The sequence below is a fragment of the Schistocerca piceifrons genome, chromosome 7 (genome assembly GCF_021461385.2).
Source record: "Schistocerca piceifrons isolate TAMUIC-IGC-003096 chromosome 7, iqSchPice1.1, whole genome shotgun sequence".
Lineage (NCBI taxonomy): Eukaryota > Metazoa > Arthropoda > Insecta > Orthoptera > Acrididae > Schistocerca > Schistocerca piceifrons.
Window position 1 is genome coordinate 453,213,400 of NC_060144.1, and position 27,469 is coordinate 453,240,868.

Below are 27,469 nucleotides of genomic sequence, written 5' to 3' on the forward strand. Positions count from 1 at the left end.
GGTTGATCTTTCATCAAGATGAAGAAATCTGAGAACCTCTTTGAATCTGTCCCTTGGCATAAGGTATTTAATGAAAATAGGCCCTCAAGGATGCAACCAAAGGTCATCTGCACTTTGTACAAATGACACCCTGAACTTTCCATTTTTCCAGATCCTCAGGTAACATGACCCAATAATTGTTTTTTTAGTATTTTCAGGCATTTGATTCTGTGTGTTTCTTTAGCATCATTTCATCAGAAATAAGACAGAAAGCACTGATGATAGTACCGTCTACTCATTGGTAAGTGTAAGAAGTTGGAGCTCCTCACTCCCTTAGAACATTTGTAGCTGACCTTTCTCCAGAAGATGAAAAATTCACAATATCCCACTCATTCCCATCTGTGGTGACCATCTTTGCATTGGTAAGTGTAAGAAGTTGGATCTCCTCACTCCCTTAGAACATTTGTAGCTGACCTTTCTCCAGAAGATGAAAAATTCGCAATATCCCACTCATTCCCATCCGTGGCGATCATCTTTGTAGAGGCATTCAATTGGGCCTGCTACAATGGTTGATGTGAGAATGGATGCAGATCAGCATTTGAAATCTCCTTCCCTAATACCTCCTCTTTCACAATGTCTTTGTCTTCATCTTCATCTTCACTTGTCTCTAGCACAGAATTGTCATCTTCATCAGTGAAGTCAATTTCCAATTTAACATTGGAGTTTTCTAAGAGACATAACTTTTCGTTCTTTCATGGGCCAAGAATATTACCTGAATGACACGATACAACTTTCGCAGATTGAAAGAGCACATGCCAAGATTCAACAATAAGCAGAAACAACTCTGCACAATTCCTGGTTGTTACTGCTTCATTATTGTATTATTTATATGTATTCAGAAAAGATATTACAACAATGTAAAATTTCCCCTTTCCACCATTTTAGGTACATCAAATGAAATGACCCTAGAAAATATAAATATTTTCTAAATGATAATACGTTTTCATGAAGATGGAAAAACATTAGGAAAAGTCGTATGATTTCATGAATGAAGTAAAAAAATAACAGGGGTCATTTTGACCTGTTCTGCCATTCTATTGTTAAAGATTGTATTTTGCCCCATAACATTTTTTACACTGACGTATTTAAAAGACAGCTGTTGTCTGATGTAAAATCTCTGCTGAATCATTGTTGTGTATGAAAGGATTTCCTTTTTTTTCATAAAAGAAGCATATATGCGTGTAAATTTGTATTACTGTGTGTTGTATCACATTATATTCTTATGTGTGTATTATTTTATGTATTCTGTGGTGAACTAAGATTGGTAAACAATGATGTGCACAAAGGTTAGGTAGTTGTGTTGCCTCCAAAACATGTTAAAGGGTGGAAAAATTCGGGAAAATTTCGAAAAAACTGTGTGTAAATGTATTAAAAGGACTGGTAATGTGATTGCAGATTATGAAAATGAGGCTAACAATTGTCTGCCGAAGAAATAATAACGTTAAAACTTGTGGGAAACTGCTAAAAAATGACCGGTTATGTGGGAAAAACGCGAAAGGAATTTCTCCACCCTTTAATGTGTTTTGGAGGCAACACAACTACCTAACCTTTGTGCACATCATTGTTTACCAACCTAAGTTCACCATAGAATCAACATAGCTCAGCTTTATTTTATGTATTTATTTGTATGTTACACTTTTTGCAGTGTTTTCACATAACATTCACACGTACAGCTTATCCATAACAGAATGTCCCAGTTTTGATTGTATAAAATAACAATCTAAATTAGACTAGTTTCAATAAATCATACATCAAATTGAAGGTAAACTAACATTGTTTTAAATGAATTTTATCCATAGTGGATGCTGTTGAACTCCGCGACTGTTCCTTTATAGGGTGTAGAAAAATATCCGCTACCAGTCACAATAGTGGATAGCGGATATTTTTCTACACCCTATAACCTAGTTTTTCTAAAAAATGTTCAAAATTTGCACCTTTAGTTATATGGCAAACATCCAACCTTAAGTCCAGTTCTTTCCACACTTTTGCTAACAAGTTTGGAGTAATGGAAGCAATAGCCTCTCCAGTTCTGTATCTCAATACTGGCAGATTGTTAGCTAGCACCAGAATGTAGGCATGATCTTTTATAAAGCCTCAATGGGATAAAAATGCATTGTGTGAGGTTAGATGAATGTGGAGACCAGCAGAAAAGAGCTGTTGTATTGACCATTACAACCAATCAATCAGTCAGGGACTTTGACATTCAACCACTCTCATATGAAGCAGATGAGCTGCATCTTGTTGCCAAACAAACTTTTCAGGTTCACACCTCTAACTGGGGAAAGAGATAGTCTTGCTATACACTTGACATCAGGACAAAGTGCAGAAATCATTTAACTTTGTGAGTTGCCTCATCAATGAACACCACATGATCAAGAAGGTCATCTTCATGCTCCAACACTTGGCTTGACTTGCACTGTAAGATACACCATACTCATCTGTATTTTAAATATATACCAACTGTAACTGGTATGGATGCACGTGTAAACATTTTGTTAAAACCTTCCATATTGTCATCTTTGGCAACTGAAGCTCAAGACTTGTTTTTTGAACTAACTTCTTAGAACTTTGAAGGTAAGATGCTCTGACAACATCCTCTTCAGACACTTCATGCCTCAGCCATTTCAAGCATACATCCAATGATACCAAATTGACTATACCATCATGGATGTTTCTATTTATGGGGGATCACAATTAAACCTTAAATGAAACAAAAGTTGCTCTGAAGTTACAGATTCACTCTTAGCAAACTGCAGAACACAAAATACTTTACACTCAGGAATCGCCATTTGGAAATGTGGTGCTGCAAGTGTAAAAACAGCAAAACAGTATTTGCATGTGCACTTATCTGATACTATTTGAGTTACTCTTTAAATTGTGACCATAAAAAACACAATAAAATGTGTACAATTGATACTACTAAAATTTATAACCAGGACATTCTTTTATGGATACAGCATACATTTGGACAACATCCAGATTAGATTAGATTAGATTTACTTTCATTCCAATTGATCTGTAGTGAGGATGCCCTCCAGGATGTGGAACATGTCAGAAAAACAACAATACATGACAAATATTTAGAACTAAAACAAATAAGCTAATGTACCAGTCCACAGGTCCCAAGTGGAATGATCGTCATTTTTTAATGAACACTATATGAGTCATTTTACAAATTCTAATGCACTGAATTTAAAATAAAAAAGTTTTTTATTTATTTATAAGGTAATAAACATGTAATACAACTACTATAATACTTATTTACAATGAACACATCACTGCACTGAAATGGTGCAGAAGTTAGATTGTACTTACACACACACACACACACACACACACACACACACACACACACACACACACAAATTTTCAATGAACACATTACTGCACTGAAATTGTGCAGAAGTTATATTGTACTTATATACAAATCAGTTGGTTTTTACTGAGAAATTCATCAATGGAGTAGAAGGAGTTGGCCGCCAATAAATCCTTTAGGCTTCTCTTAAACTGAATTTCATTGGTTGTTAAGCTTTTTATGGCTGTTGGCAAGTTATTGAAAATGTGTGTTCCTGAATAATGCACACCTTTTTGTACAAGACTAAGTGACTTTAAATCCTTGTGAAGATTATACTTATTTCTAGTATTGATTCCATGAATTGAGCTGTTGGTTTAAAAAAGTGATATATTTTTAATGACAAATTTCATTAAGGAATAAATATATTGGGAAGCAGTAGTTAATATCCCTAGTTCCCTAAACAGGCTTCTGCAGGATGTTCTTGAGTTCACACCACATATAACTCTTACTGCACGTTTTTGTACCCGGAAAACTTTAGCTTGGCTTGATGAATTACACCAAAAAATAATCCCATATGACATTATGGAATGAAAGTAAGCATAGTATGCCAGCTTTTTCATTTGTATATCCCCTATGTCTGACAAAATTCGCATTGCAAACAGAGATTTGTTAAAACGCTTCAGCAGTTCTGTGGTGTGCTCCTCCCAGTTCAATTTATTATCAAGCTGTAATCCCAAGAATTTAACACTGTCCACTTCTTCTATCTTCTTGTCATCATATGTTAGACATATACTCGTGGGACACCCCCTTACAAGTTCTGAACTGCATGTAGTATGTTTTTTCAAAGTTTAATGACAAAGAATTGGCTAGGAACCAGTGATTAATGTCCACAAATATTTTATTGGCTGATCTTTCTAAGACTACACTTGATTTGCTATTTATTGCGATGTTTGTATCATCGGCAAACAAAACGAACTTGGCATCTGGTAATGTTACTGATGAAAGGTCATTGATATAAACAAGAAAAAGTAAGGCCCCAAAATGGAACCTTGTGGGACCCCACATGTAATTAGTTCCCAGTTGGATGATGCCTGATAGCTTGATACATGTCTCTTTTCTAATAACACCCTTTGTTTCCTGCCAGAGATATAAGATTTGAACCATTTTGCAGCATTTCCTGTTACACTATAATATTCTAATTTACTTAAAAGGATATTGTGATTTACACAGTCAAATACCTTTGACAGATCACAAATTATACCAGTTGCCTGCAATTTTTTGTCTAATGAATTAAGCACATTTTCACTGTAAGTGTAGACAGCCTTCTCAATATCAGAACCTTTTAGAAATCCAAACTATGACTTTGACAGTATGTTATTTGAGATAAGATGGTTATAAAGCCGACTGTACATTACTTTTCCGAAAATTTTTGAGAATGCTGGCAACAGTGAAATTGGATGGAAATTTGATGCTATTTCTTTATCTCCCTTCTTAAACAGTGGCTTAACTTCAGCATATTTCAGCCATTCAGGAAATATTCCACTGATAAACGACTGGTTACACAGATAGCTTAATATGTTACTTAGCTCAGAATCACATTCTTTAATTAATTTTGTTGATATTTCATCATACCCACTAGATGTTTTTGATTTTAAAGATTTTATGATGGACTTTATTTCTGTTGGGGTAGTGAGGGTCAAATTCATATTATGGAAGTTGCTTGAAATTTCTGGTCTGAGGTATTCCATAGCAGCATCTACCAAACCTGACAACCCCATCTTTTCAGTAACAGTTATAAAATGTTTGTTAAAAAGTTCTGCAACACTATACACATCTGTCACCAATGTATCATTTACTCTTAATGCTATTTGTTCCTCTTCATGTCTGGTTCTACCGGTCTCCTCCTTCACTATATCCCATATTGTCTTTATTTTGTTATCTGATATGACTATCTTTTCCTTGTAATATATTTGCTTTGACATACATATTACAGTCTTTAATATTTTGCAGTATTTCTTATAATGTGCTATAGCATCAACATTGGAAATGTTTCGGATTGACAGATACAGTTTTCTTTTTGTCTTACAAGATACCCCATACAGTATCTACTGAGTAAGAATAGATCGATAAATAAATACATTATCTGCTCCAGCTGAACCTTGTGTGCTGTACTGCAAACCAGATGAAGGGGACACTAGAAATGTTGTTTTCTGGAGGGAACGGGTACTAGATGGAACACACTGTGACACTGAATCAAGGGATGTGTGCATTAGTGGAACCTGTCGGGTAAGTTTTACGTACCTTAGTTGAACCTTCTTATTTTAAGGCTTTAATTTTAATCAGTCTGTGCACTCATTTTGTATAAATTACAACACTAAAGAGCCAAAGAAACTGGTACACCTGCCTGATATAGAGTAGGGCTGCCGCAAGCACGCAGAAGTATGCAGAAGTACCACAACACAATGTGGCATGGACTCGACTAATGTCTGAAGTAGTTCTCTAGGGAACTGACATCATTAATCCGTCAGGGCTGTCCATAAATCCATAAGAGTATGAGGGGTGGCGATCTCTTCTGAACAGCACATTGCAAGGCATCCCAGATATGCTCAATAATGTTCATGTCTGGGGAGTTTGGTGGTCTTCAAAAGTGTTTAAACTCGGAAGAGTTTTCCCTGGAGCCACTGTATTAATTATGGATGTGTGCTGTGTCACATTGTCCTGCTGGAATTGCCCAAATCCATTGGAATGCACAATGGACATGAATGGATGCAGGTGGTCAGACAGGATTCTTACGTATTCTCAAGACGTATCTAGACATCCCATATCACTCCAGCTGCACACATCCCGCACCGTTATGGAGCCTCCACCAGCTTGAACAGTCCCTTGCTGATATGCAGGGTCCACGGATTCATGAGGTTGTCTCCATGCCCATACACATCCATTCGCTTGATACAATATGAAACAAAACTCGTCCAAACAGACAACATGTTTGCCATCATCAACAGTCCAATGTCAGTGTTGTCAGGCCCAGGCGAGGTGTAAAGCTTTATGTTGTCCAGCCTTCAAGGGTACACGAGTGGATCTTTGCTCCAAAAGCCCTTATAGATGATGTTATGTTGAATGTTTCGCACACTGACACTTGTTGATGGCCCAGCATTGAAATCTGCAGCAATTTGCGGAAGGGTTGCACTTCTGTCACTTTGAACAATTCTCTTCAGTTGTCATTGGTCCTGTTCTTGCAGGATCTTTTTCCATCTGTGGCGATGTCAGAGATTTGATGTTTTACTGGATTCCTTTTCATGGTACACCCATGAAATGGTTGCACGGGAAAATCCCCACTTCATCTCTACCTCAGAGATGCTGTGTCCCATCGTTCGTGCGCTGACTATAACACTACATTCAAACTCACTTACATCTTGATAACCTACCATTGTAGCAGTAGTAAGCATTCTAACAACTGTGCCAGACACTTGTTGTCTTATATAGGCATTGCTGAACACAGCAACGTATTCTGCCTGTTTACGTATCTCTATATTTGAATATGCATGCCTATAGCAGTTTCTTTGGCGCTTCAGTGTAGAAACATTTTGATAATGTATAATCTAATCCAGTAACATGAAATAAGTTGATATTATTTAAATATAAAATGATGTGAATGATGTTTTTTAGACTTTCACATACATAAACGAGATAAATGAAATTATACAAGCAGACTATTAATCAATATGATTTTATCGGTTGAATTAGATTCATTGAATTGAATGGAACTGACTCAGTGTTAGAAAGTAACAGGAGAAAGCATCAGTGACACTTATAGTTTGAGTTAGGCCCAAATGCTATGGTAGCCAAATGGACAAAGCAGCTGCAGCTGGTAAAGAGGATCAAGGTACGAGGGCAGTTCAATAAGTAATGCAACACATTTTTTTTTCTCGGCCAATTTTGGTTGAAAAAACCGGAAATTTCTTGTGGAATATTTTCAAACATTCCCGCTTTGTCTCGTATAGTTTCATTGACTTCCGACTGGTGGCAGCGCTGTACGGAGCTGTTAAAATGGCGTCTGTAACGGATGTGCATTGCAAACAACGGGCAGTCATCGAGTTTCTTTTGGCGGAAAACCAGGACATCTCAGATATTCATAGGCGCTTGCAGAATGTCTACGGTGATCTGGCAGTGGACAAAAGCATGGTGAGTCATTGGGCAAAGCGTGTGTCATCATCACCGCGAGGTCAAGCAAGACTGTCTGATCTCCCACGTGCGGACCGGCCGTGCACAGCAGTGACTCCTGCAATGGCGGAGCGTGCGAACACACTCGTTCGAGATGATCGACTGATCACCATCAAACAACTCAGTGCTCAACTTGACATCTCTGTTGGTAGTGCTGTCACAATTGTTCAGCAGTTGGGATATTCTAAGGTTTGTTCCCGCTGGGTCCCTCGTTGTCTAACCGAACACCATAAAGAGCAAAGGAGAACCATCTGTGCGGAATTGCTTGCTCGTCATGTGGCTGAGGGTGACAATTTCTTGTCAAAGATTGTTACAGGCGATGAAACATGTTTTCATCACTTCGAACCTGAAACAAAACGGCAATCAATGGAGTGGCACCACACCCACTCCCCTACCAAGAAAAAGTTTAAAGCCATACCCTCAGCCGGTAAAGTCATGGTTACAGTCTTCTGGGATGCTGAAGGGGTTATTCTGTTCGATGTCCTTCCCCATGGTCAAACGATCAACTGTGAAGTGTATTGTGCTACTCTTCAGAAATTGAAGAAACGACTTCAGCGTGTTCGTAGGCACAAAAATCTGAACGAACTTCTCCTTCTTCATGACAACGCAAGACCTCACACAAGTCTTCGCACCTGAGAGGAGCTCACAAAACTTCAGCGGACTGTTCTTCCTCATGCACCCTACAGCCCCGATCTCGCACCGTCGGATTTCCATATGTTTGGCCCAATGAAGGACGCAATCCTTGGGAGGCACTACCCGGATGATGAAGAAGTTATTGATGCAGTACGACGTTGGCTCCGACATCGACCAGTGGAATGGTACCGTGCAGGCATACAGGCCCTCATTTCAAGGTGGCGTAAAGCCATAGCATTGAATGGAGATTACGTTGAAAAATAGTGTTGTGTAGCTACAGGGTGTTTCAAAAATGACCGGTATATTTGAAACGGCAATAAAAAGTAAACGAGCGGCGATAGAAATATACCATTTGTTGCAATATGCTTGGGACAACAGTACATTTTCAGGCGGACAAACTTTCGAAATTACAGTAGTTACAATTTTCAACAACAGATGGCGCTGCAAGTCATGTGAAAGATATAGAAGACAACGCAGTCTGTGGGTGCGCCATTCTGTACGTCGTCTTTCTGCTGTAAGTGTGTGCTGTTCACAACGTGCAAGTGTGCTGTAGACAACATGGTTCATTCCTTAGAACAGAGGATTTTTCTGGTGTTGGAATTCCACCGCCTAGAACACGGTGTTGTTGCAACAAGACGAAGTTTTCAACGGAGGTTTAGTGTAACCAAAGGACCGAAAAGCGATACAATAAAGGATCTGTTTGAAAAACTTCAACGGACTGGGAACGTGACAGATGAACATGCTGGAAAGGTAGGGCGACCGCGTACGGCAACCACAGAGGGCAACGCGCAGCTAGTGCAGCAGGTGATCCAACAGCAGCCTCGGGTTTCCATTCGCAGTGTTGCAGCTGCGGTCCAAATGACGCCAACGTCCACGTATCGTCTCATGCGCCAGAGTTTACACCTCTATCCATACAAAATTCAAACGGGGCAACCCCTCAGCGCCGCTACCATTGCTGCACGAGAGACATTCGCTAACGATATAGTGCACAGGATTGATGACGGCGATATGCATGTGGGCAGCATTTGGTTTACTGACGAAGCTTATTTTTACCTGTACGGCTTCATCAATAAACAGAACTGGCGCATATGGGGAACCGAAAAGCCCCATGTTGCAGTCCCATCGTCCCTGCATCCTCAAAAAGTACTGGTCTGGGCCGCCATTTCTTCCAAAGGAATCATTGGCCCATTTTTCAGATCCGAAACGATTACTGCATCATGCTATCTGGACATTCTTCGTGAATTTGTGGCGGTACAAACTGCCTTAGACGACACTGCGAACACCTCGTGGTTTATGCAAGATGGTGCCCGGCCACATCGCACGGCCAACGTCTTTAATTTCCTGAATGAATATTTCGATGATCATGTGATTGCTTTGGGCTATCCGAAACATACAGGAGGCGGCTTGGATTGGCCTCCCTATTCGCCAGACATGAACCCCTGTGACTTCTTTCTGTGGGGACACTTGAAAGACCAGGTGTACCGCCAGAATCCAGAAACAATTGAACAGCTGAAGCAGTACATCTCATCTGCATGTGAAGCCATTCCGCCAGACACGTTGTCAAAGGTTTCGGGTAATTTCATTCAGAGACCACCCCATATTATTGCTATGCATGGTGGATATGTGGAAAATATCGTACTATAGAGTTTCCCAGACCGCAGCGCCATCTGTTGTTGAAAATTGTAACTACTGTAATTTCGAAAGTTTGTCTGCCTGAAAATGTACTGTTGTCCCAAGCATATTGCAACAAACAGTGTATTTCTATCGCTGCTCGTTTAGTTTTTATTGCTGTTTCAAATATACCGGTCATTTTTGAAACACCCTGTAAAAGATTGGGGAATAACCTGGTGTATTTCAATGCTGAATAAAACAACCTCTGTTTCAGAATAAAAATGTGTTGCATTACTTATTGAACTGCCCTCGTACAATTCAAAGTCCGACACCAGTTTTCCTTTGTCACAAAATATTCTTTAGTGTGATTTTGGCTAGGTTCAGCTGCTTTCACCATTATCTAATTCATATGTTATTGCAGCATAGATTGAATTCTCTCCCTATTTCTGTAACATTTTCTTCCCATTTGTCTTATGTGGGCACAAAGTGCTGCAGTAATAAACAGCAGCTGTTCAGTCCCCTACTATGTCTGCTACATAAATCTTTCATATTATTTTCCTCCTTAATATTCTGCCAAAGTCATTACTTATGCCTCTTATACAGTGTTTTTATTTTATCGTCAAACACTAAGGGGTGTAGTTTGCTTCTTAACATTTCACAGTCATTTGGTATGTCTTTTATATATAACTTACTGCAAGTAATGGTATCTAATGTAATTTATTAGTGGCTGTTGTATTATCCTCTTTTCCTGCAATGCAAATCTATGGCATTAAATAGTCCCAGGTGAGACAGAAGTCTGCAATCAATGCTATGTGACATAAAATGAACTGTACTCTTTCTAGATGAAACTCCCCAGTTAACTCTGCATAACCTCATTACTAGCCACTTCCATTTTGAAGTGAAACTGAAAATATTTCTCACTGGTGACCTTACACTGTCAGTTCTACTGCCATTTGTGTTTCCACTACTTTGGCACAACATTCAAACAGTAGTTCAGCACAGTACTCACTCACTTTCACAACCAATGGGTTGCTTCTATGTCCAGTCCTTTCTTTGTTATTGCACTCTGGCAGCTGTCCGAGTTGAGATGTGCTGTTTAATGACTACAGCCAACATAAGTGTGAATTTGATTTATAGTGAAATGTTGAAAAGAAAAATTAGTTTTATGCAGCCAGGGCAGGTGGATTTTCTTTACACTGAGGTATCAAGGTACTGGCCATTGCAAAAAAATCTTGGTTCATCATAAATTATTACTTGTAGAATGTGTGTGAAGCCAATAGTATCCAATTGAAAGCTAAGATGGCAAACATATAGAGCCTGTCAGAATGTGTAAATATTTAGGCTAAATTACAAAATAAATAAATAAATAAATAAATAAAATAAAAAATAAAAATTGTAATCAAACAAAGTAAATAATATGATTACTGGGAAAGGCACATGGAATACCAGTTTGTTGGGAGGCTTCTAAAAAAAGTAGGATGCATTTGCAAAAGAGAGCATAGGCAAGACATAAGTGTGACCAGTTTTAGAATACTGTTCCAGCATTTTGAGTTCTTATCAAGTTGGTATGACAGTGAAAAAATTCGGAAATGCACTTCTAGTATCATATTAAGTAAGTATAGTTCAGGTAAGTATACTCAGGGAACTTAAATGATGATCTTTGGAGAAAAGGTGAAGTTTCAGTAAACCTGTGTGCTGTGCCAATATAGAGGACCAACATTCATTGGAGACTGCCCAAAACTTACACCAATGTCCTCATGAATCGCATGTAGAAATGATGAAAGTAAGACAACAGAGATCAGAGTGTATTCTGAGGAGAGATGATATTCCCTTATTCCATTCACAAATGGCAGAAGAAAAAAAATCACTACTGTAGTTGTACAGTACAAATTATTTTGACATTTATATGTAGATTTGAGAAAACTAAACTGAGGAAAAATTTCCTCAATAAAAGATCAACACTGTTGTAGTACTGGAACTGTAGAAATTTTGATGTCAAAAGTTCTGACTTGTTGCTTTTGCTATTCTTATGAAGTAACATGCATCAACTACACTACCAACTTGTGCACATGCTGTGTTCCAAAGACACAGCTGGAAATATTGGTTTTGCTAGATCACCTTTCCTGGCAAGGAAACTAAAGTGCACAGGGTTAGATCAGTAAGAGATGTGGGACTACTGCTGCCATTACAAAACTGAATAGACAAAATACATAGGAAATCCATTTTACTTTGGTCACCTCAACAGAGAATGCAAGCACAAGTGATTTGGTGATAAAACTGTTATACAGAATGGTTACCATACAGCTCAATTGGAACATGGCAGCCATTTTTTGTGTCTTAGTTGCAACTTCAAAACTTAAAAAAGTGCCAGATTGTAAACAAAGAATTAGTTCCTCAGAAAAACCTTAGTTTTCCCAGACTTAATGTTTCCTAACTGCATTTACTCTAACTGTCTTTCAACATAACCAACTATACAAACTCTTTATTGCAACTTTATCATATTGCTTTCAATTGCAGCATGTTGGTTGTGACTGGGGCATTGACTCAAATGCAAAAGAAGATCACTGTGGTGTTTGCCTTGGTGATGGAAGTCAATGTAAGACTTTTCATGGCATGTACAGACGGGCGGATGTCACTGGTGAGTAATGACTTGGTAAGAACAGTGCCAACAAGTTTATGTAACAGAATAATAATGACAGTGTTATGAAAAGGATAGATTGCTACTCACCATAAAGCAGAGATGTTGAGTCTCAGATAGGCACAACTTACACACATGCATGACAACTATCTCTGGCTGCAAAGGCCAGACTCTGGCTTCTGCAGCTAGAGACAGTAGTTTGTGTGTGTGTGTGTGTGTGTGTGTGTGTGTGTGTGTGTGTGTGTGTTTTGTCTGATTGACAGTCTTTTTGTTGTGCCCATCCAAGACTCAACATCTGCACTATATGGTGAGTAGCAATCTATCCTTGCCAATTACAACAGTCTTTTATGTGTGTGTTCTGCCGCTGCTTGATGAGTATATTTTTTTATCTATCCAGTTAAATAAATCTATCCTTTTCATAGTATTGTCATTATTCCATTCTGAATTTTCCATTGTTAAAATAATAATGAGATTTATTTTGAGACTGATGACCTCAGCAGTTAAGTCCCGTAGTGCTCAGAGCCATTTATTTTGAATAGAACTGCAAAAATATATTTCTTGGCAAATAATGTAATATGATGTTAACAGATTTGTAGAGAACTGTAATTATATCTGATAAGCACCAAACCTTTTAATAAGTTTTATTTCAAAGAGATGTAAGATTTGGCTGAGAAATAAGATCTGATAGGCCACTAAGTAATTTCCAGCACTTATAGCAGATTAAAATACATTATGTAGCCAAAATCCTGTTACCTCACCAAATGCAGTTTGGATAATACCACACTATGCATCTGAAAGTGCATATGCACAAGCAAGCAAAAGATATTTTTGTTTCATATCAGTGGAGTGAACTGAGTGAGTCTGAATGGGCACAATTTTAAAGATCCACAAATTCAGGCTTTTTGTCATCAGAAGAGTAGCATAGAAATTAGATGTATCTAGGAACATTCCTGGCAGTGATATTATGCAGTAAAACACCAAGGAGACTGACTAATAGTGCTCTGGTGGCTCTTGACCTGCATGTGTCGATCTCAGACTCTGAGATTCAGCAGCATTCAGATATTGGTCTGGATTTTTGCAATCATAGCTCTGCTGAGGTTTGGCAGTGATCATGTGTTTCTACAAACTTGATAGTTCCTAGCAGACTGTCTGATTAAAATTCCTTTGTAGTTGACACGTCATGCCTTCTAGCTTTGTTACTTCAATTAGAACTCTCAGTGTCACATGCAAACAGTTTCTGTTTACTTATTTATCTTATGCAACATTTAAGTTTTGTGAGATAGACTATTGTTGTTGGAATGTAAATGAAATAAGATCAATTATGATACAGCAGGGTTGTCAGAAGTACAGTAAAAAACTAAAGGCCACATAGACTCTCGAGTCACATTAATGTGATCACTTATCAAAAGTCTGAAGATCCACCTTTCCAGCACAGACCGCTGCAAGATGTGCAGGAAGAGGGTCAATGATGTTCTGGAAGGTACCAGCAGGGATGTGGAGTCATTCCAACTGCAGTGCTGTGTCCAGCTGCACTAGGTTACTCGGTTGAGGATTCATGATGTGAACAGCCTGATCAAGGTGGTCCGACAGATTCTCGATTTGGTTTAAATCCAGAGAGTTTAGTGACCAGGGCACTATGATAAAGTCATCTCGGTGCTCTTTGAACTATGCACATACACTGTGAGCTGTCTGACCTGTTGCATTGCCCTGCTGGTAGATGCCATCCTGCCAGGCAAAAGCTGCATTTAGGGATGGACATTATCCCCAAGAATGGATACGTATACTTGTATTGATCCATACTGACTTCCAGAATGATGCGATCACCCAGGTAATGCCACAAAAACATTTCCCAGACCATGGCACTCCCTCCTCCAGCCTGCAGGGTGCCAGCCACATGTCCAATGGAGCATAAAATGGGAGTCATCCGGAAAGGCCACTGTCACCACTCAATGGATATCCAGCTGTGGTGCTGACATGCAAATTCAAGTCTTTGTTGCTGATGAACAGCAGTCATCATGGGTTCATGAACCATGCTGAGGAGGCTCAAACCCAGCAATGTTCACCGAATGGACACTGAGGAGGCACATTTGATAGCCCCTTGGTTCATCTGGGTGGTCTGCTGCTCAGCCGTTGCACATAAGTTTGCCAATATACATCTCCACAGCTATAATTAACCCTTCTCATCTGTGGACCATCATGCATCACACTTCCCTTTCAATGCTGGTTTTGGATAGCACCAATTTGCCGTGCACAGTGTACTTGTACTTGAACCACAGCGGCACACGAACAGTTAACAAACTGACATGTTTCAGAAATGCTTCCACCCTTGGCCCAAAAGCAAGTGATCATAACCTTTTGGACGTCAGATAAATCTCCCTTTTTCAGCATTACAACAACAACTGCACTGTTTTCCGCATCTCCCTGACACTGCTAGTGCTGCAACTTGCCATCTGTGAGTAGTTATTGCACATTGACATTGAACATTGCAGGTGGTCACATTAATGTGACTGGCCCATGTAGAATTAAAATCACAACATATGTTTTATTACAGAGAACCAGAGCAAGAAGGAAATTCAGAGATAGGCTTAACTGTAAACAACAGAATTAAAAATGTTACTCATACTAAAGGAATCTGAGAAAGTATAGCAATATTTGTTTTGAAAAGAAAGAAAATATATTCCATGCAAAGTATTCAAGTCTGAGCACCAACAATCTCATGCTCTGGTGAAGAGTCAGAAGACCTCTATGCAGCAGATTCCACTATAGGATGGTAATGCAAAATTTTATGGCAAAATGAAGACAAAAACTAAAAAAAGATACTCTTCAACAGGAAACTTCTCATGTCATGCCATAAGTGACAGAGGTTATGTTAGTAGAATTTGCAAGGACAGAGTGGCTGTCCTTAACACATTGTTCAACAAGAAAAATCAGTTAACAAGGAGCAAATGGGAATAAAAATGAAAATGATTATATTTTATCGAAGAATAAAGTAAATACATTCAAGTTTTATGTGTCTTGATCATAAATTTGAATTCTAATTATAAGGGGAAGTCATCAACAAATAATAAACAGCAGAGCATTGGGACAGTTAGTGCAGGGGACAAGGCACTTGTAGTTGGTTATCACAAAGGTAAAGTTCTGGAGGCTGTATAGGGTATACAACTGATAAACTCCAGTGCTTTGCCCTTTCGGTAACCAACTACAGGTTTGTCATCCCCAGCACTATTCACACCAATGCTGTGCTACTTGTTACTTGTTGATGACTTCCCATCTTCATGGAATTGGAGTATGGGACAATGAAAATTGGGGGCTTCTTTGTGTCCTTATCTGTGTGACACTACCAACAGTCTAAAGATGCTGTTTGAATGCAATGAAACCCGTTGTTAATTATTCATCACTAACAGATGTTTGCAGTTCGATTTACCATGAATTTCAGTGGCTGTGACTGGTCATATTATAAAATCGTAAATGAATATAAATTTTTTCTCTCTTGACAGCAGATTATACTTTTGATACAAGTTTTGATTGTTAAAGCCATCTTCTTCAGATCATAAAAAAGGAAACCACGAAACATATCCAAAGCAGTGCTTACACATGCTGTGTCACTCTTATTTCCAGATGAAGTGAATAAAGTATGATGAAAGATTATTCCACTATTCTTTTTGATATGTCAGACTAGGAGGAGACGTTGAGGTAATGCTATCTCCGATCTTAAAACTGAAAATTTGGTAGCTGTAAAAAGTATTCAAATCCTACTATGACATAATTATTTAATATAAGAATGGGTTGGGTTGTTTGGGGCAAGAGACCAAACAGTGAGGTCTTCGATCTCATCGGATTAGGGAAGGATGGGGAAGGAAGTCGGCCTTGCCCTTTCAAAGGAACCATCCCGGCATTTGCCTGAACCAATTTAAGGAAATCACGGAAAACCTAAATCAAGATGGCCGGACACAGGATTGAACCATTGTCCTCCCGAATGCAAGTCCAGTGGCCTAACCACTGCGCCACCTCGCTCGGTATATTTAATGTAAGACTCTACATCTTCATTGAAGATCAGAATCTTGAGTAGTGCTTGTTTTAGAACGTAATCCATTCCTTCATTTAAACTTACCATTTTCACTATCTGTCTCTTTTGATTGTAGATTCTGCGTAAAAAGAATTCGTTAAATAGTTACCAGTACTTAAAGTGCAGTTGTGAGAAAATATGAAAATACAATTTTCAAGACAAGTTAAAGTCATAGTATTATTTCTGTCAAAAATGATTTTCAGTGCTGAGATTGAATTCATCTACTGTTTTTCAGCATAAACACTGATCAGCCAGAACAGTATGACCACCTTTGGTGTGCATAACGGCAGGGATGTATTGTGACATGGAAGCAGTGAGGCCTTGGCAGGTCACTGGAGGGAGTTGTCACCACATTTGCACACATACAGTTCACTTAATTCCTGTAAATTCTGGGGAGGGAGGCAATGAGCTCTGACACCACATTCAATCACATCCCAGATGGGTTTTATCAGGTTCAGATATGGTGAGTTGGGGGTCTTCACATCAATTGAAACTCGCCTCTGTGTTCCTTGGACCAGTCCATCACATTCCTGGCCTTGTGGCATGGTGCATTATCTTGTTGAAAAATGCCACTGCTGTCAGGAATCATGATCATCATAAAGGGGTGTACATGGTTGGTAACCAGTGCACAATACTCCTTGCCCATCATGGTGTCTTGGCCAAGCTCCACTGGACCCATGGATGGCCACATGAATTTTCCCCAGAGCATACTGGAGCCACTGTCAGCTTGTTTCCATCCCCAGTACAGGTGTCAAGGAGCTGTTCTCCTGGAAGATTATGGATTCACACCCTCCCATTGGCATGATGAAAAAGGTATTGGGATTTGTCAGACGATGCAATACTCTGCCAGTGTGCCAACGTCCAGTGCCGATGGTCACATGCTCATTTCTGTCACATTTGCTGATGTCGTTGTCTTAACACTTGCACATGCATGGGTCATTGGCTGTGGAGGCCCATTGTTAGGAGTGTTCGGTGCACTGTGCGTCCAGACATACTTGTATCTGCCCAGCATTAAAGTCTTATGTTAGTTCCACCACAGTTCGCTGCCTGCCCTGTTTTACCATTCTGCCCAGCCTGCAACATCCCACATTTGTAATGATGGGTGACCACCGAACCCCTCAACATCTGGACATTACTTCATCTTCGTTTTGCTGTGTGTTGGAGACACACACCACAGAACTCCTTGAACACCCAACAAGTCCTGCAGCTTCCAAGATACTCATGCGAGCCTCTGGACCATCACAACCTGCCCTCAGTCAAACTTAGATAGATTGTGCACCTTCACATTCTACACATGGGCAGCATGCTCACTGATACAACATGTACCATGCACATGTCTGACTAGCAGTCATTCCTCACTAGGTGATGTTGCTATTGCTTGGATGGATTTATATTTATAGTACGTCGGTGATCATAATGTTGTGGCTTATCAGTGTATGCTCTGTGACAGGTTAACAGTGTGCTGAACCATATCTCATATGCTGTAACCTTACTCATGAACTATGTGGGGGAGAGGAGAAGCCTAAGGCAATTTGAAACTTTGAGATGGTTGTTGAGGTGTGTTGGGTAGCAAACTGCGGTGAAATATGTGGTTGTGGTTGCCACATAAAATCAACTTCTTGTTACAATTAACAGTTCCAATCTTTTGTCAGCAATTAATGCTGTTATTGTTCTTTTTTACTTTCACTTTAAATTAGACGTTGAGTAATTATTAATTATTTCTTACCTCCTTAGGATACAAGGAGGTGGTAATAATTCCTGCTGGTTCCAGAAACATTCGTGCTGTAGAGGAAGGGCCATCAAGAAATTTTGTAGCTGTTGCCAGTGCTACAACATATAAATATTACCTAAATGGAAACAAGTAAGTTCTCAGAGATTCATTTCATTCTGATCTTTCTGTCCACTATGGAACACCTTTATCCTATTAATTCTAATATATATTTGTTTCAGTCAGATTGAGAGATCAGGATCTTTTTCAATCCATGGCACTGTTGGTTTTTACGAGCGCCACAATGAAAGAGAAAATATTACTATACCAGGCCCAATACCTGATGACATAAAGATATATGTAAGTATACAGCATTCAGAAAGACTTAGAGTCCTACTTTATACAAGCCTTTCAGTTTGATTCATTTAGTTTTTAATAGCTTAAATCATGTTCATTGAGACTGATACGTGGGCATCTGTCCACACTTTCGTGCATCCATCAGTGTTATCAATGGAGAGACGTCTACAGACGTTAAAGTAACCTCTGGCGTGCCACAGGGGAGTGTTATGGGACCATTGCTTTTCACAATATATATAAATGACCTAGTAGATAGTGTCGGAAGTTCCATGCGGCTTTTCGCGGATGATGCTGTAGTATACAGAGAAGTTGCTGCATTAGAAAATTGTAGCGAAATACAGGAAGATCTGCAGCGGATAGGCACTTGGTGCAGGGAGTGGCAACTGACCCTTAACATAGACAAATGTAATGTATTGCGAATACATAGAAAGAAGGATCCTTTATTGTATGATTATATGATAGCGGAACAAACACTGGTAGCAGTTACTTCCGTAAAATATCTGGGAGTATGCGTACGGAACGATTTGAATTGGAATGATCATATAAAACTAATTGTTGGTAAGGCGGGTACCAGGTTGAGATTCATTGGGAGAGTGCTTAGAAAATGTAGTCCATCAACAAAGGAGGTGGCTTACAAAACACTCGTTCGACCTATACTTGAGTATTGCTCATCAGTGTGGGATCCGTACCAGGTCGGGTTGACGGAGGAGACAGAGAAGATCCAAAGAAGAGCGGCGCGTTTCGTCACTGGGTTATTTGGTAACCGTGATAGCGTTACGGAGATGTTTAATAAACTCAAGTGGCAGACTCTGCAAGAGAGGCGCTCTGCATCGCGGTGTAGCTTGCTCGCCAGGTTTCGAGAGGGTGCGTTTCTGGATGAGGTATCGAATATATTGCTTCCCCCTACTTATACTTCCCGAGGAGATCACGAATGTAAAATTAGAGAGATTAGAGCACGCACGGAGGCTTTCAGACAGTCGTTCTTCCCGCGAACCATACGCGACTGGAACAGGAAAGGGAGGTAATGACAGTGGCACGTAAAGTGCCCTCCGCCACACACCGTTGGGTGGCTTGCGGAGTATCAATGTAGATGTAGATGTAGATGTAGATGGTTTCTTTCACTTTTGAGAGAATACAGAACCTCACAGGAATCATATAAGGATTGCTAGATGAATGTGGATGAGTCTATAATCAATAATCTTCAAACAATGCTTGTGGTTTGGTTTTCTTACAAGCAGCATTGTTGTGGGTATAGGAACCCCCATACATCCACCTTCACACGCTTCTGAATTATCGTCACTTGTTTAGGAAGGTACACCCTACACACCATGATGATGATGATGATGATGATTGGTTTGTGGGGTGCTCAACTGCGCGGTTATCAGTGCCCGTACAAATTCCCAACCTTTGCTCAGTCCAATATTGCCAGTTTCATGAATGATGATGAAATGATGAGAACAACACAAACACGTAGTCATCTCGAGGCAGGTGAAAATCCCTGACCCCGCCAGGAATCAAACCCAGGACCCCGTACTTGGGAAGCAAGAACGCGACTGTGAGACCACGAGCTGCGGACCTCCAACACACCAGTCCATGATTTCATATCTTCTCGAAGTGTGGTGTAGTGAAATCTTGCAGTGAGAAAATTGTGCAACATTCTTTTACTCTGATGTCTTGCACTATTTTATCTCATTTGCAGCCATGTATTATGCCTCCATTGAAGAAGAGCTGCCGTCTACTTTTCCACATAACTGGATCTCTGCGAAACTTATGTAAAATTCCATTTATTGATCACCTTATGCCTATTCTGACCAGCCTCACCTTCTAGATGCCCAAAGTTGATTTATTAATTTTTGAAGTAAGTTAATAATTTGGGTGCCTGGTCACATTTTCACAGCACTTGCTACACTGAGATAGTGATGTACTGCAGTGAGTGACAGCAATGGTCGAATTTAAATAACCAGTTTTATTAATAATAAAGTTCATCTTTTTTGGTGTTCTTATTTGTTGTGTGTTGATGGCTTGATATCAATTTCCTTTGTGTAATTTAACTTTTTATGATCATCTAGAGGTTGATTGAGTTACTACTTCAAGAATTATGTGAAAACTAGTGGGTTTTCTGCAGAATAACACATATATTTTCAATCATCTCACTTTGCAATACACACCAATAAAACATGCATAACTCATTCTCCATCCTCACACTTCAAACTCATACTACCAACTGCACTAAAACAACTTCTAACAATATGCAGCAAAGAAGTTACTATCATATATTGATCTATTGATGCAAAATACTCTTTGGAACATACATTTTATAAATAAAATTCAAATAAATATCATTTTAATCATCATTGTAATATTACATTAAGTATTTATAAAAGTTGGTTAAACATTTTTGCTTAGCTATGTAGTAGTGGCTTTATGGCTTTTATGTTTCCAGTATGGTATCACTCATTTCATATGATCCAAGATCGCTTAGTACATTTATCTCATCGTAACCAGTTTTATTCAATTGCCCCCCAAAAATTTTGAAAGTATAAAATATGAGAAAAGTTTTTGTACAAATTAATAAAACTGGTTATGCCAACAAGTTTTGGAATGCAACGAATCAATATTCATCGGTTCTTCAATACATGATTTACAGCATTTTAACTACCAGTACCTTAGTATCATTACTTCATTCAAATGAGGTCAGGAGCAAAATTTTGCTGTACAAAGTTCTTTTCTCACAAATTTTTAAAACAATTTCAAAGTCTGACCTTTTACCTGTTTGGTAGCTCTCAAATCATTACCAAATATCATATGTATATGGGATAAGCAAAAGGATGGCACACATAACAGTGATTTTATCATATTAGCATGACAGTAGAACTTGTATTTCACGAAAATGTCTGTATACCAAGATTTATAAATCTATTTTAATAGGAGAAAGATCATTGATTGGTAATGCCCTATGATCACAAGTAAACATCTTAGTCCACATACAGTTATTTGAGGTGTTTTAAAGAATGTATAGCAAAATACTTTAGATCACAGGACAAAATTAGTTTACCTATTTAGGAATTTATTCCTTTTTCTCATAACACCAATGAAATGTTTTTGTAACAACATTTTTGAATGTCTTACCTCCAAACTTACCCTCAGCATATAAAAATATGCTATGACAAAAATTATTTCTTGCCCTACTTTGCAGGAATTTTTTATACCTGAAATGACAAATGTTAGATGGGTAGTACTGTCAGATAAGATCATCCACACAAGCTGTGGTGACATAAATGGGATAGACCCTGAATAGAGAGCATAGTGAGAACAGAACCCGGGTAGGAAAGAGTTAGAATAGAATGCACCATAAATTAAGAATGGATGCACACTGCTAAGGAAGGTACCACTAGCCACATTATGTGCCTACCAAAGTTAGTGGACCCCCTACCTATTCTGTGTGCAAAATTATCAATTTAACAATCATTTTGTCCTTTAGTCTCTGATTGCTACAAACATTTTGCATTTATGCCACCTAATAGATTATAAAATAACATATGAAAAATTACTGTTCAAGTCTTCTGTATTGTGTCACAGGCTGAGATATACAAAATAATATTAAACTTCAGAAAAAATATCTGTCATAGTAAACACAAGTAAATTATATACAGCACAAGACATTGCAGTTATTTTGTGAGAAATAGTGTGGTGCTATCCACACGCCCTCCCCAAAACTAGTACACAAGAAAGGTTAAAGTTGTATTGGATACAAATAATTCCAGACAGCAAAAGGAAAAGTTATACTGAGAACAGAATAAATGCTCATGAATTGATTGAGTCTTGCACTTAAAGCTTCACCTTTTCAAATAGTTAGTTATTTGAAACATTACTCTAAACATTGACAAATAACACTATAAAAAACTAATTACTTCTCATGAAAGAACATAATACTCGTAAAATACAATCATGACTTCTTTACAATCTGTAGAAAAGTAACACAGCACAAGCAAAAATAATAAGTTACCACATTTAAATTGTCTGCACAAAAATGTACGAAAACTGTAACCACTTTGTTCTTTACATATGGTTGAAAAAATTTTGTTTCTACAACTTTTTTGGAACAGTTACATATAATTTTTTTCTTTTCTTTCTCTTTCTGCTGCAACTATGTTGCTTTCCAGAACGAAAATTGTTACCATTTACTGTATTATGTTCCTTATGATGATAATTGTTACCATTGTGATTACCGCAAAATGTGTGTGTCTATTACACAGTTTTGTACAACTCTGACCAAAATTTACTTAAAAATCCTTTCTCAAAGTCTGCATAGGTTGTGTCATTGTCAGTATACTGATTTGCCCAGCTTAATGCTTCACCTTCCAGAAACTTCTGAACAAACTTGTTTTTCATAACAGCACTCATATTAGACATGAATTATCTTTGCAGAAAATCTACAGGGTGTAACCTACCTTCACATGAAAAGTATTTCACTGGAATGTTGAGAAACATTGTTAACAAGATTTCTATTAACTACCTCATTAGACATTTGTTCAACTTTGTTATACAAAACAGAGAAACTATTTTCTAGGCTGCTGGTTTGTTGTTGCTTAATTTTACATTTTCTACAAATTTGCTGTATACTGTTTTCACCTGAACAACAGACCTACTCTCAACAAGTGCCAGTTTGGTGTCAACATTAGTTTACAATTTTGAAATTCGATTATTTGCGTTTTTGTCCACAGTAATTATTTCCTCATGCACTTTTTTAAAAGCAATTTTGTTTTTCTCCCAGTCTTCAATGATCTCATCTTTGACTTTCCGACTTCTGACTTCAGTGTTAAATTTAAGTTCAGTTTCTTTCATTTTAGACTTCACAGACTCTACTCGAATATCTAATCTACAATTTTTTTGATCGATATCATACATTTGAGCTGTATTTTTGCTGAAGCAATCAAATAATGTTTCTATTGACTGACCGAGTTTTGTGCACTGGTCCTTACTTTGTTGTTTATGATTTTCAAGTTGCTCATTTATTTTTGCAAACTGATCCTTATTATCATTATACATTTTATTACCAATGACAGCACAGTACTTATGTCAATATTATCATCTTGTTTTAATTCATCAGTTTGTTTTTCCTGTCTTACAGGTTTGTCATTGTTTTCTTCTTCGTGTTTCACAGTGCTACTTCAGTCTCCCATGTCTGTTTGACCCCTACTGTTCCAGATTCTTCAGTGGCTTTCATTGTTAGTAATTATATAACAAAACACTTCACCAAAAAGAAAAAAAAACAATAAAGAAAATATTTCCAGTACTTAGCTTTGTTGTGGGATGTCAATGTTGTTAATTGTTCACCTCACTTCTTATTTTTCACCTTCTTCTTCTTATGAACTCCTTTCTGCTGCAATTGTAGTTGTTTTGTAGCTGTGGTTCATATATGGGCAATTGTTCACATAAAATTTTCACAATATATTTTAATTTGCACAAGGAAAATAGCCCAACAGAGGATTCACACTTCACTTTCAGAAAAAGCCAGACGATGTCACCATATTCTGACCGTCCCCACCCAAAGCTGATTTATTAATTTTTGAAGTAAGTTAGTAATTTGGGTAGCTAGTCTTGTTTTCACAGCACTTGCCACACTGAGATAGTGACACACTGCAGTGAGTGACAGCAACAGTCGAATTTAAATAACCAATTTTATTAATAACAATACTCATCTTTTTTGTTGTTCTTCTTTGTGTGTTGATGGCTTGATATCTATTTCCTTTCTACAATTTAACTTTTTATGATTGCCTAGATGATGATTGAGTTACTACTTCAAGAATTATGCAAAAACTGGTGGACTTTCTGTAGAATTACACATATATTTTCAGTCATCTCACTTCAGAATACAAATCAATAAAACACACATATCTCATTCTCCTTTCTTGCACCCCAAACTTGTACAACCAACTGCACTGAAAACAAAGATTTTCTTCTAACAGCGTGCAGCAAAGAAATTACTATCATATATCAATCTATTTAGGCAAAATAATCTTTGAAACATACATTTCATAAATAAAATACAAATAATTGTTTACCTTTTCGAAAAGTCATAATTATTGTTGTAATTACATTACGTCATTATAAAAGTTGGTATTTAAACATTTTTGTATAGCTATGTACTAGTGGATTTTTGGCTTTTATGTTTGCAGTCTGGAATCATTCATTTCATATGATTCAAGATTGGTTACTACATTTATCTCATCATTACCAGTTTTATTAGGCTGTGTGCTTACCATGATAAGCATCACCATAAGCTTCATATTAATCTTCATTCTTCTCAAACTTAATTCTACATCCTGGTTCGATTGGTAAATGTAAAGGTTTTGCATCCATCATATTGTATTTCTCTAAAATTCTCTTTATGTGTGCAGACTGATTTATTTGGATACAGTTGTCAGAGTTCTTGATTCTTAAGCCTAGAAACCAATCAATTGCAGTGATCTGAAATCATTTATCCAACTGTTCAATAAATTTACTTCTTGCATCAGTAGAGCTCATGGTGGATCCATTGTTAACCCAAAATACAGTATCAGGTTTTCACTACAGGACATACATGCTTCTGAACAGCTCTCTCATAAATTACAAACACTAATGAATTTAACAAGACACTCATATCAGGGTTTTGAGGCCTGCTGTAAACTGTACAGACTCTCCAGCAATTTATGTACAGTTTCTGAGACATCATCAAAACCCTCTGGTTGATACATATAACTTCCCTCCTTCAAAATACTGTCCTTAAATCAAATTGCTTTTTACACCAATCATGGTGATTTGCAATGCTCAGCACGGCTCTCATAATCTTAGATTTTGCTACGGAGCTAAATGTCTCATCAAAATCTATTCTAAAAACTGAATATATCCTTTTGCCACCAGTGAAACCTTATATCAAACACTTAATTATTTGAATATAATTTTGTAGCAAACACTCATTGTTTTTCAATCACCTAATTTGTTAGATCTGTAAACTAGTTTCGTGTTTTATTTTTATTCAGAGAATTCGCTTCTTCCTTTCTTGCATTTTTACATTCTTCAGAGTTACTGACTCCACTGCTTCTTTGTAATTCCTTGGTGTCTCACAAAGAGGCATCATTCTGATCTGATGGACTGAATCTTCACAGTAACATAATGATTTCTTCAAATTCCATCATTTATATGAATTGTGTTGTCTGCACTTCTTGCTTCAATATTGCTCTCAACTTGTCCCTCAGTGCCATACAAATGGTTGCTAACCATTTCATCACTCATAAATACATCTTGGTTCATACAGTCCCTTGACTATCCTCTTCAAAATCAAACAATGGAAAATTCAGGATGGATAATAACACTATTGTGAGAAGGATACATTGCTACTCACCACATAGAGGAGATGTTGAGTCATAGACAGGCACAGGAAAAAAATTACTATATATTTCAACTTTCAGCCAAAGGGCCTTCTTCTCAAGTAGAAAAAATGCATCATCCCATGTAGGCTTTCACGGCCGGCGTCTTCATCAGTAAACACTTCTGGGCTAAGTGATGAAGAAAAAACACACATTCACATTAGCACAATTAACACACACATGATCACTGTCTCTGGTTACAGAGGGAAGGCTTTTTGGCAGAAAGCTCACATGTACAGCAGCCTTTTTGTTGTGCCTGACTGTGACTCAACACCTCCCCTGTATGAGGAAAACAATCTGCTCTTGTCAAATTCAACATCATTTTCACATTCAGTTTCAGTAACATATTTTCGTCTACATCTGACATATCAACAACCAACCCTTTTAGTCCTGTGAGTATGAGACAATTGTTTGAAGTTGAATTTCACATCTCTGCAAGTGCACACACACACACACACACACACACACACACACACACACCTTTTTCCAGGAAAATAAACATGAAATCCACACTAATGATAACAAACCACACATTCTTTTGAAGATTTAGCATCAAACTCTTCCATTTTTTCATGAGAATCAAAGCACAGCATTCCACTCCAAATATCACAAAATTATCAAAACAATGTTCCTTCTTCAAAAATATCTCAATTGGAGTTTTATGTTTAATTTTTATGGAGTCATTTCAATTCAGAATGTATGTTGCAGCTACAATTACTTCAACTCTTAATGCTTTGATAGGTATTGAGCAGAGCATATCCATGGATGTGCCATCTCCCATAGGAGTCTATTTTCACTTTCACCAACCACATTCTGCTGAGGAGCATATGGTGCAGCAACTGAGTGTTTTAGTCCATCTGAGTCAGGAAACTTATATACATCTTCATTAGGGAACTCCTTGCTACCCACCATCTGTAATTTTTTCACAGTAATTTCTCCTTTAGTCTTTATTGTTTTAATAAAAAGTGGCTTTTCTGTGGTTTTCATCTTTGTGTTGCAAAAGTTATGTTACCCCAAAAACTGTAAAAATAGTATTTAAAAACACCAAACTATTGATGACATTGCATTTTTAAATTTGGGCTAGTGTTTGGGCACAGTTTTATGGTATTGGATGTTAGTGTCTGCTGGAAACTGTTATTTATTGACTACGTTAGAAATTGAGGTTTTTTCATTTTGTTGTTTCTATTGGTCCATATTTCTTTCAATCACAAGTTATGTTTGGGGTTTTCTCCAAGATACTTAAATGTAGAATTATGTTGATTTTGTAATAGCTTGTACAGATTTTACATATGCACAGGGGTTTCATGAGCATGAGCTCAATTTTCTTGAAGGAAGCAATTTCCATATCAAGAGCTAAAAGAGATAAATCATCTGCAAACCCCTAGCAGTTTGTTCTTATTAGGAGTTTAATCCCATTTTGATTTCAGATGAGTTTTCTTTTTTGCTAAATCTTTGTGAGCCAATAGAGGGCTACATTAAAAGCAGTGGG

The 27,469-nt window shown here is 37.9% G+C and overlaps 1 protein-coding gene across 1 annotated transcript in view; it reads left to right on the forward strand.

Annotated features, from left to right (window-relative positions):
- Window positions 1-27,469, forward strand: part of LOC124805111 (A disintegrin and metalloproteinase with thrombospondin motifs 7-like) — a 267,102-nt gene that overhangs the window by 169,730 nt on the left and 69,903 nt on the right. Inside the window, exons 9-12 of the mRNA XM_047265562.1 lie at window positions 5,487-5,620; window positions 12,320-12,440; window positions 18,241-18,367; window positions 18,457-18,574. Of these exons, the coding sequence (XP_047121518.1) occupies window positions 5,487-5,620; window positions 12,320-12,440; window positions 18,241-18,367; window positions 18,457-18,574 (500 nt within the window). The remainder of the gene's footprint in view (window positions 1-5,486; window positions 5,621-12,319; window positions 12,441-18,240; window positions 18,368-18,456; window positions 18,575-27,469) is intronic.